This window comes from Solanum lycopersicum, chromosome 6 (assembly GCF_036512215.1).
Source record: "Solanum lycopersicum chromosome 6, SLM_r2.1".
Lineage (NCBI taxonomy): Eukaryota > Viridiplantae > Streptophyta > Magnoliopsida > Solanales > Solanaceae > Solanum > Solanum lycopersicum.
The window spans coordinates 37,388,207-37,400,178 of record NC_090805.1 but is presented as its reverse complement, the minus strand read 5'-3'; the positions used below and the strand labels follow the sequence as shown (position 1 = coordinate 37,400,178).

General features: G+C 35.8%; 1 protein-coding gene across 1 annotated transcript; it reads right to left on the bottom strand.

Annotated features, from left to right (window-relative positions):
* Window positions 1-2,450: 2,450 nt before the first annotated feature.
* LOC101251892 (protein POLLEN DEFECTIVE IN GUIDANCE 1) lies at window positions 2,451-10,596 on the bottom strand. The gene is made up of 11 exons (XM_004240887.4): window positions 9,769-10,596; window positions 8,511-8,662; window positions 8,097-8,200; window positions 6,564-6,652; window positions 6,334-6,407; window positions 5,712-5,862; window positions 5,470-5,637; window positions 4,115-4,212; window positions 3,833-3,955; window positions 3,555-3,623; window positions 2,451-3,373 (listed from the first exon to the last, which is right to left on the bottom strand). Exons 1-11 carry the CDS (start codon window positions 10,394-10,396, stop codon window positions 3,173-3,175), a joined length of 1,857 nt encoding a protein of 618 aa, XP_004240935.1. The 5' UTR covers window positions 10,397-10,596; the 3' UTR covers window positions 2,451-3,172.
* Window positions 10,597-11,972: the final 1,376 nt, after the last annotated feature.

Here is an 11,972-nt window from a genome sequence, read left to right as displayed (position 1 = left end):
AAATCCACGTAAGTCTTTCACATTAATGGTACTGACCACTCCAAGACCGCTTGAACTTTATCCTGATCAACACCAACCCTTTTTCTGAAATCACATGACCCAGAAAAGAAATGTGGACTTGCCCAAATGAACATTTAGAAGTTTTGGCATAGTAACAATTGTCTCTTAGAATTTGGAGAGAAAGTTCCAAATGAATGATATGTTGCTCAAAAGTCTGACTTTATACCAAGATGTTGTCAAAGAATACAAGAATGAATTTGCGCAGATATGGTCTGAACAAATCATTCATAGCACATTAGAACATCGAAAGAGCATTAGTGAGACCAAATGGCAGAATAGTAAACTCATACTGTCCAGAATGAATATGAAAAGCAATTTCATGAATGTCGGGTAGATCAACACCTATCGGGTGGTTACTAAAATAAAAATGAATCTTCGAAAAAACAGTTGCTCCATGCAAGTCTAGAAGCTCATCAATATTTGGAATGGGGTACTTACTTGGAATAGTCATTCGATTGAGACCTCTATAATCATTGCACATACGCCATGTATTGTCTTTTTTCTTGACGAGAAGGGTAGGGCTAGCAATTGTACTGGTACTTGACCTTATAAAACCCTTTTTGAGTAATTTAGAATTGTTTTTCAATTTTGATTTTTGGAAATACGGTGACGATACGGACGGATGTTGGGTGGTCTTAGGAATCAAAAGGATAGAATGAATGCGTTGACGAAAAGGTGGTAGGGAATTGGGTTCTTCAATAATTGATTCAAACTTATGAAGCAAACTCTGGATATCAATGGATAGAGAATTACCTGAAGTATCAACCTCCTTAGAGAAATACTGAAAAGCAACTTGTGCATTTGATTTTTGCAACCCTTTGAAGTTTTTATCGCTTCTCATTTAAATTAAAAATAAAAACATTTCATTCCAATTTGCTTGAACCGTATTTAAAGAAGCAGGCCACTTAATTTCAAGCACTAAATCTGCTCCTCCAACAGAGAAAGGATAAAATCTTGATCAATAGTTAATCCAGGGAATTTAACAATAAAATTTTGGCACAAACGGTTGCAAATATGATGTCTCCATTGCCAATCTGCACTCCGAAATAGGGCACAACTTGAGCAGGTAACTGTAAATTCTTCAACATTTTTTTCCGAAATAAAATTGTGGGTATCAACCAAAAGCATCACCTTGCGTCCATTTAAGGTCCCTTGAAGTTTTATTGTTGTGCTTATTGTGTTACCTAGAAAGATGTGGAATGAAATTTCAGCAAGGTCACTTGTACCTGCATCATTCCATTGTTTTTTTGCTCAAATTCTTTTGCAAGGCTCATGACTCTATAAACAGTTGTAGGCTTATGAATTCTCACATCTTATTTGAGTTCTTCTTTAATCTCATTCATGAAAACCCCTAAGAGAGTGATCTGGCTAGATGAACGTTTTGCAAATTCTTGATGGTACTTCTGTATTTAACCAGTTTGACAGATGCTCGTCTGAATTTGGTACTCTGCAAGCCCATAATTTTCTTGTAATGTTTTAACAAGTTCTTACCAATAGAAGTTCGTTCACGGTTTGTCCGAGAGAAGAGAGCATCACCTTCTAGATACATAGCAGCAATGTCAACTTTGTGTTCATCTGGAATTTAGTAGTAGCAGAAATATTTTTATGCTTCAAAATCCAACCTCTAGGGTCTCCTCCTTCAAATATGGGAAAATCCATCTTGGTGTATGGCCTCCGGAGAGATTTTTTGGCCACCCTGTATTATCGATGTATCTTCCTCTTTTGCCAAACATTTGCACTTTTTCCTCTATTACGAGTTCGATGACTGGTTTCTCTTGTTGGATCTGACTAGTCTGGACTTTAAGTGAAGCAATATTTGTTGCTAATAAAGCAATTGTGTTTAATTTTGATGCAATAGCAGATAGTTATTGCGCAAGGGTTTCAACATATGAGAACATCTTCTTGTGATTGCGTAGTAGAAGATCTGGTATTAACCATATTGAATCAATATGCTCTGATACCAAAATGATAGAAATTGATATCAAAACGAAATGGAAATGAAACTTCACTAGTTAAATAAAGTGTAGGAATCTTTAACACTGCTTTAACCAATAATAATGTCCATATGGGGTGGACAAATCTCCAGACACAAGAATTCTCCCAGAGTACAAATATTTATATTAAACATGAATAACTCCTAACAGATAGATAGAAACAGCTATTGTTGTAAATAAGTGTTGTCTGGTGCTAATAACTTCTACTTTATAACTACTATAGATAATTATCGCTTGTAAAATTTAATAATTTTATTTTAAAAGAGCTATTAAAAATAAAGACAAATATGAGCTAAAGAATTCACATCAAGAATATTTTTTTACCAAAAAGTGGACGTTAACAGTATTTTAAAACTAAAAGGTGGATAAAGGATATTTTGTATCCATTCGAAGTACTTAAAACCGAAACGATCTATTTTCATTGACTTGATTCAATTTATAAATTAAACAAAACGACATAATTGACTTAATTATCTTTTAAAGAAAAAACAAATCGACCTATGTATCCTCTTAGCAGCACTAAAGAATCTGCAAGTAACTGACCATAAGAAATAAAGAGGCATGAAGCTACTATGGTAAGAAATACATCCTTTAAACGCTGGTAGATAAGAACAGCTACAGGGTCGAGAATCAAACGTCCCTCTCCAACTTCCTAAGAAACACTATAAACAACAGCTTAACAAATTCCACCATCACCACAGCCAAGCGTAGGTCCTTTCTATGCTCGCTCTTACCTCCACAGCTTTATGTGAATTAGCCATCAATCAATCTTTTCCGAATCTACCAAGGAAGTTCAGACATTTGTTCGAAATAACGATTTAGAAAAAGGTTTTAAATAATTGCACATGAAATACATTAATCAATATAACTTCCTCATTATTATATGGACCTTCTCCCTATACAAAATGGAAGTATGGGCCATCTGATCATTTAACGTAAATACTTCCACATGAGTGCATCCTGTTGCACGATCAGTACCTCGAGTGCTGGGAGCAGCAACAGAAACTTCCAACCAGATCTCACCCAACCTTACCTGCCTCCACCCTCCTTGTCTTCTCATACAAAGGACATCTCTAAATCTGAGGCAAAAAATGCAACTTCCATCATGATATCCTATCTTAGTCGCTGTGAAGTTTTCTATTCTGGCATCTGTTTATATACCATCTAGCATATTTTTTTAGCCCAATGCTAATCATTACTTTGAGGCTTGCAAGCATAACAAATGTCATTGCGGACAGAAGGAAAATCCAAAAGAGCCTCCAAGGTAGCGGATTATAGGGAAGATGAGCAGCAAACACAGGACGTAACACACGGATTACCTGCCATGCAAATAGGCTGCTCGGTAAGGAATACATCAGCTCTGGATAAAACGGATAGGGCTCAAGTGAATAAATCCCTATTCCCCTATTTTCCATATTTAAAGAAACCATGATGTGATTCACAAAAAAATAAAAGGGAGAAATGGTAGCTTCAGTCAAATTCAGAAAGATAAAAACTTACCACACAAGCAGGCGCCAAAGGGACAAAAGTGAGATTATTCTTTACATTGTCTGTTTGGATATTCAGTGTCTGTTGGAAGTCAAAATAAGAGTAATGTGAAAACCCGAATCATCAAAATAGAGGAACTTACTAGATTCCACAACAGCTTAGCTGGATGAAGACTTGTAGCAATAAAGCAGTACACACTACAAACTATTCAAGCTATCAGAAAAATCCACCAGCTTAAATAACTCGACTGTACCAGCCAAGCCAAACATCAGCCTCTAAATTAGGAGTACCTGCTTACACAGATCTTCAAGAAATTCTGAAAACGCAATCGGTTTGATGTTGTTAAATTTTGCAATGAATGAATGCTTGATGATATCAATTGTCATCTCACTTACATAGACAACGAGTGCATTCTGCAAGAATTAAAAAGAAGTTTTTAATATGAGCCAATTGCTAGGAAGAGGAAGTGTTTCTCTTCTTTTTTTTGAGAAAAAGAGTAAATGTTTCTTATGAAAACAATTCAGGTAATTAATCATTTCATTGCACAAGGAGTTATCAGGAGCAGGCCTTACACAAAGAAAACTTTCAAACCAAGGTCCATCGGCCTCCAGAAGGTTTTGAGCTAAGACGAATAAGAGAAATGCTGAAATATGGAACCGTTCCACTGAATCTGCCAACAGCCAATGAAATTAAAGTTTAAATGCACAGAAGCTTATTAATCAAGCACAACCTTGGAAATGAAATCAGTACAGAAGATTTGAGCATTTCCAAACATCGCTAAGCTTAAACAAAACAACAAGTAGAACAACAAATAAGTAGTCGGCAACTAATACATGGATGTGTGAACATGGCAACTAGTAAAACAGGAGGAACAAGAAAAACAAAAAAGCCCACACCTAGCACTAAAATCCAAAATCTATCGATAGGCAATACCAAAATTAGCATTCAGCTTCCTTCTTCCGAGGAACCAAGAAGCACTATGTTGAGGGAAGAGGGAATCCTTTTCTGTGTTGCAATTCTTCTAGTTAGAGAGGGAGAAGGTTGGGTAAGATTGGTACTAGCTATACATAAACTGAAAACTAACAATAAATAGACACCATATGAGGGTAATGATAAAGTAGTGCTGCTACCATTTATAGTAAAGTAGGTTCCACAACCATTTCTACTTCATGTATTTATTTATTTATTTTGAAAAGGTAACGTTTTTTGTATAACTATTTGCTGCATAAAAACTACAGCTATCCATACTTACAAGGAAATATAGGAAGACCTACTACAGTATAACCTACTTACAGAGATCCTAGGACATCAATAAAAGACTCTATGTCTTCCATATATTCATCTTTACACCAAAAATAGAAAAGGGCTAGGCACTTCATCTTCAGTTTCTGGGTAGAGCTATGATTGTCTTCAAAACACCTTTGATTACAAACAATATATTTTACTCTGCACCTAAATACTCGGAGCACTTCTCTGTGCACATATAACATGGCAGATCAGATACAACCATTTATCTGTGTGTTGGAATCACCACTCACACTGTCAGTCAAAACAATGATCCACGAAGGACTCAACAATCATCACCTTATTTGTATTTTGTGGGTTAAGCTTTTATTTTTGTTAACATTTAACACAACCCTAACAAACTGAAAGACCAAGTCCAGTAGTGGTGGAGGGAATGTGAAACAGCAGTATATCTAAGGTCTCTAACACTTAATGTAACCATGAGAATCATAGAAATCTGGATGTCAAGATTGATGCCCAGTATATAAAGGTTAGAGAAGACTAAAAATGATCACAAGCGACAGACTTCATACAACATGATAAAGATCAAACTGGCCTTGGCAACAGCAGATAGATAACAATTTCTTAATCATTGCATGAGAACCTAAAAGTTTCAGATAAATAATGCAAGAAGATAACTCACCATAATATACTAGATTGTGAACGTTATCCTTGCTGTAGCGTTTGAAGACATTGCTTTTTATTTCCGCAAAATTGTTTGATACAAGCAAAGCAAATAATGCATTGTTGTGGGCAACTATACAGGTTGACAAAGTGATGGCTTGAGCTAGCAGGATGAAAGAATGAACAAGTATGGGGAGTTAAGGAAACCAGATGATGCGAGGAATGAAATTTCTTGATATTGACCAAAATACAAAAGGATATTTGATGAAGCAACAGCTACAACTTCATCCACAATAAATCTTCTAACCCAATATTGCGTATTTTCCGTTGAGCTATTTGCAAGCCCTTCTGCTGTATTAAAGAGTGTCTGCATCACATCTCCACCAAAGCTTTGGAACAGTTTATCAAAAACCTGCCAAAGAAAGGCAAATGTAACCTCAAACTTGTCTACAAATTTCAAAAAAAGAGTGTCAGTAAAATACTATAGCATAGTGAATGATGTTAGGACAGGAACATGCACATGTAATAGACCAATATCTTGTACCAGACTGGAACAAAAAGGATATATATGTGATGAAGGATATATGAACATATCTGAGCATATGACTAGAGGTGCTTCTCCATCAATGTTATTCTATTCTCTTAAACGCAAGGGTTAGATCTTTTTGTAGAGGGGGGTTAGAGAGTTGTCAAAAAGGGAACAAGACATTCTTTTTAAAACGAACTAAAACGGAAAGTAAGACAAACAAATTGAAATAGAGGAGGATGTTTTAAGGGTGCAAACAACTTCAACATGATATGAAACTATGAAGACCTAAAATACAACCACTTTGTAGCAATTATCACATGGCCTTAATCATAGATCAACTAGACAACTTCTCACCTCCAACACATTGTAAACCACATAAAGCTTGATTGTTCCTTGACCACGAATCATGTGATAGATTAGGCTGATATCTGTGATAGCAAATGGAAAACCGGGGTAAGTTTAACCAAAAGAACCCGATAAGGAAGCCATGAAATGAAGAGTCAAAGCTCAGATGTGCGGTTAGGGTAATTAGCAGGTAAAAAAAATCTAAGAGTATTGGTGAGGATTAAGGGATCTTACTGTACCTGTTTGTTGCAACAAAATCGCTCCACTAGACAGGGCAACACAACAGCCAATATCAGAAAGCTCAACCGCGGAAAGCTTCTTGAACTGCCTGCCATGAGCATGGTCAGGTTATTTTGTAAACATAAGCTGCAGGTAAATAGATTTACTTTAACACAACAAAATCAGGGCTAAGAAGGGAAAGGAATTAGGAAAATAATAAAGTAAAGATATGCTTCAGATGGGAAGGTGAATAATCTTTGTTAGATTTACCATAACCAACAATAATAAGTCAATAACAGGGGAAAGAAAAACAAAAAAAGGACGCTCTCAGCTTTGAAGAGTAAATCGAGACAGCAGTCTCTCTTTTTCCCTCTGCAATTTGATGGAATCTATCCTACTTCAAGAGGTACACAATAAAACAAATTTGAAAGCAATACACCCACAACTTTCACCCTCTTAGATACTTGAGGGCATTACCCTTGCTTCCACTGATAGTTCCTCCCATAAGCTCCTCTCTACAAATTCACTTTACCAGGCACCGTTACTTGGCAGTAACCAAAACTTCTCCAAGTGCAACTGGACAACAATCTCGGAGAAAACATCACCTTGGGGGCACCAATCAGACACTATTTTCAGAAAGAAAAAAAACCTTTTTCCCTTTTATTGTTTTTATTGACAATCTATTGAACTCCTAAATTTAAAAAGAAAAATAGGGAATGAAATAATACAAGAAACAAGCTTATGTTCCTTGAACTTTTTGTGAAAGCAAAAATTGTACTTCTTAATTTTATGAACCATACAATATCTGAAAATTAATTAAACGATGGTACAATTGGATCCAATATCTAGATATGAAGGCAATCACAAATAAATCCAAACAGAACACAAGACACAAAGGTATGCCAAATCAGTAATAAGCTCCCAAAAATACATAAAAAGGGAAAAATCTATTAGCAATACACCCACCAATAACTGTCCCTCCTCTCCTTCAAATTGACATTTTATGCAATGCACACCATATACCAGCTACGACTTCACATCAAAAGAATTTAATGATCAACCCAGTAATTAATAACCATTGCACAGATACACTGGTCCCACATATCAGGACCACCAAAAATTATCAGTCTCTTTGAATAAGACAGTTTGTAAAGAAGAAAAGATGACATAATGAAGGAGAAACTTGCCTTTTCCCCTCAAATTTAGTTCAAGATATTACAGTGATTACATATGTTAACAGTTTTGGTAAAAGACTGATCCTATGCAAGATTACATACCTATCTTTGCATAAATATGATATTCATATCAAATTAAACCAAACCTTAACAATCCAAATATATAAAAAATCATAGAACAATCTTAACACTCCTCAAACTGGATTAATTTGAGATTACAGAAAACATCTGATCCCATCTGCTGTATGGTCACAATACTACAACAACAATAATAACAACTACAGCGTACCCAGTGAAATCCTCCCCCGCACAGTGGAGATCTCAAAATATATCATTTTAAGTTCAAACAAAAGGTATAGGAAAGTATGAGATGCAAACCTTGTTTTCAGAAACCTCCAACAGATCATGATTAACCTCGTGGGCATGACAGTAAGCAGTGAGAGGAATGAATCCAAGCAGACAAAAACGCCAACATTAATAAGCTGCAAAAGCAATATTCTAGTCATCTATAAAGCTAAACCATCTTGATAGTTTCTGAGACATATCCAAGAAGAACAACTACAAAGAACAAGGAATTGACCTCCTGGCCTGTAGTTAGTTCGGACAGAAATCGGAAAGTAAAAAAGAGAAGATAGTATTTGCACTATCATACTATAGCATAGATAAATGACCAAGGATCACAAGATGCAAGTCAAGCAGTGAACAAAAGGCAACTCAGCCCAAAAAGAAAGCCGTACTCAACATATAATTTGAGAATGTTTCATATTGCAGTGCCTTAATAAAGTATTATACCAGCTCACATCGCCATGGTAAGCGGAATATGGTATCATAAACTCTTTCCCGCTCTTTCTCATTCCCAAGGGCAACCGTACTCCTTAACGAATTACCAGCATACATCTCTTCCATGAAGCACTTCACTGGCGACTTATCCACAGGAAATGTTTCTAGCAAAATACCACACAACTGAAGTGAGAGAAAACAAAGAATACATGGAAAGTAGGCTTCTGTAACTAAAATTAATTAGAAGCTAAATTCAATTTAGAGACAAATGGTGACATCCCAATTCCCCACCACCCAACAAGAGAAATTTATCTTAGTCTGATATTTAGAACAAAGCAAATGGTAAATAACTGCCATGACTACATCTAAAGTACAATGACACTGCTTCTCAACATTAAAAAATGAAGACTAAGGACACCTCACTCAAGCTTTTCTTAAGAACTAGAATTTCTCAATCCAAGTACTAATCGCCATTGTTTCTCTACAGGTGTAGTTTTCACAAAATTATAGCATTCAAGTACGTGAGTATCAATTGCCTTATTCCCTCGTGTACCATGGATAAAACAGGATTCTTCTAGGTTTTCATGACATACCAATGCCAACATTTGGTGATATCTAAGGGATTTTCCCTCCAACTATTTATAATATCATCTGTTAAAGGATCATAAGCGTAGAAACTTCCTTTTTCTCAGTTGTAGAAGCAACTGGTACAGATAAAGATACTGACAAAACCAACAAGTTTGCTTCCCTCGTAAATGGGTCCTTATTCATTTTAAGGTAAAGCCCCATAAAGCAGTAAGCACAAGTGTTAAGGTTTCTATTATTCTAGAGGATAGTAGGCCTAGGATAACTAGCTTTGCTAGAGGATTTAGGCATATTCTATCAGTTCCTAACTTCATAAGCTTGACAGTATTCACTTCTCAATTGCATTAACATGTAGACCCTCTAGCCTCTACTCCATTTAGTTGACCTACATCCAATTTTAGTCCTTCCCAAAATTATGGCATCTTCCCTAAAAAGACAGGTATTAGCAATTTAGAGTATTTCTAGCTTGATGTTATACCTTTATACTCTTTTAGCACTTACCACATCATGTCACTATATATCTATCAACCACAAATATAAATCATTCAAACACATTCAGGCAAAATGGGAGGGAAAGAGCTAACGATGTCCACAATTGCCTTATATTGTTAATAATTGAGTCAAAACATTCTGAAAATATTTAGAAAACCATAAGAAAAAAAAATTAAAACAAGGAAATACTTACGGTTGGGATCTTCAGCCATCAACCTCTTCCAATCTAAAGAGACCTCCTTCTCCAAACTCCTTCCTGCAATCCCATCCATATTCAAATCCATTTCAACTCTCGAGTTTGACCTCGATTCCAATTCCTTAACACTTTCACTTTCTCTCTCGGCAATCTGTGGTGACCCAACACTCTCTTCGCTCACTCCATTGACCATTACATTTCTTTGTCTCAACTCCCCAAACGGAAGGCCAGTAACTGAACTCACTGAACAACTACTGTGAGGCATTGGTGGCGGCATCGCCTCAGGTTCTTCACATACCACAACACTACTGCTCTGAGCAACACTATAACAGTAACCATTAAATTCTCCCACAGGGAATGAGCGGTCTAGCTCCTCGTCCGTGACGGAAAATTCAGAAATCGTGGAATGCTCTGTAATTCTCCTATGCTTCTTCTTTTTCTTCTTCTTCTTGCGAATTCCGGTAGGGCTTGTGGCGTCATCGATCGGAATAATCTGAGGAGAAGGATCGGAATTCGATCGGAGGCAAGTCGGGATGATGGAGGAATCGTAGTCGTAATCGTCATCTGAGAGGAAAGTTGAGAGAATGTCAAATGAGATCTTACGTCCAGTTGATCTCAACGCCATTGATGAAGATTGAAGCTATGCCGATGTTGCCGGTTCATGGAGGTTGCTGATCGGCGGTTACGCACGACTGTGAAAGGGAGTCGGAGGAGAGGGGAGAAGGTGGTGGTGCTGAAGATTTGGGGATCTCTAGACGAGTTTGGACTTTTCCCTGACGCCTTAAGAAAAAGGCTAAATCACAATACTATATTAAAAAAATATATTTTTACCATATATAATATACTACTTATAATAGATTTTTTCTAATTTAATATAGCAATTATTTTAAATTACAAATAATAAAACACTCGAAAAAATCCTTTAAATTTAATTTAAGCAATTATTTTGAATAAAAAATATTTCAACCTTTCAAAAAATCCACTTTTATCTCTGCTAGTAAATTTAAACAAACTTGGTGTAATCAATCGGTAGCCTCTTAAACTTGGCACAAAATTTTACTTAGACATCTTAACTGGTCAGTATTCATATTAGACATCTCATGTAGGAAATTGTTGTATCATTTTAACATTTTTTGCTTACATGGCTTAGTGAGTATAATATACTTGTTGACTGCGTGTGAAAAATCTATTTAGTTGACTTTTCAAATTTTTTTCTTCTTCTTTCTCACCTTCAACCACCATTTCTGAAACTCAAAAATCCAACTATGGTGAATCAAAATGAGAAAATACATTAACAAAAATCTGAACTTGGCACCAAAACTCGCTTTAGTAGTTAAATTACACGGGTGTTTATATACCCCCTTAACATGTTTGATGTGAATTATTTTTAACCTTCCGAGCTCCAGCTTCCTGCGCTTGTTGATACAGCTTTGTAGGGCGCGTAATTCATCTTTTAGCATTTTTTTAAAAATAAAATTCAAACATTGATCTCAGATTACAACATAAACAGTGCTACACTACTCCAACATTGATCTCAGATTACAACATAAATAGTGCTTCTCTACTCCAACATTGATCTCACTACATCAAGAGCTTAAGGTAACTTCATTGAACCTTTCTTCTTATACATCACCCAGAAACAATAGCTTATAGCTATTACCATAACACAACAACAAGCTACAACAAAAAAAAGCACATTCTGTCATGTTCTTCACCATCTATTCTGCATTACTTGCATATTCTCAACCTCTTCTTCCAACATTTTTATTTTCATTCCTAGACAATCATCATCTTGTTTGAAATCTCCCGACTTGTCAACTTCTTCATTATCCTCAAATGCAGTGACTGAGGTTTAAGATGATTCTATTATATTCTCAAGCTCACCCAATTTTTGTATTAGTTTAGGAATCACAAATTTCGAGCTCGAATCAATATTCTCTTTATCATTCCAACACCAAAAGTTGCAAGATCTAGGACCCTTCAATAATGATAAAGGATGAAGGAATTAGAGTCTGTTTGGCTTAGCTTAAAAGCTGATTTTTGACTTATTTAGCTGTTTGGCAATACTCAAAATAACTTATTTTAAGTTTTAAAAAAAACTTATTTTAAGCCAAAAGTTAAAAGCTGGGGTAGGGGTGCTTTTTTTCCCAGCTTATAAGCTGTTTTAAGCTGACCACAGTTTTACCTTTTTGCCCTTAATA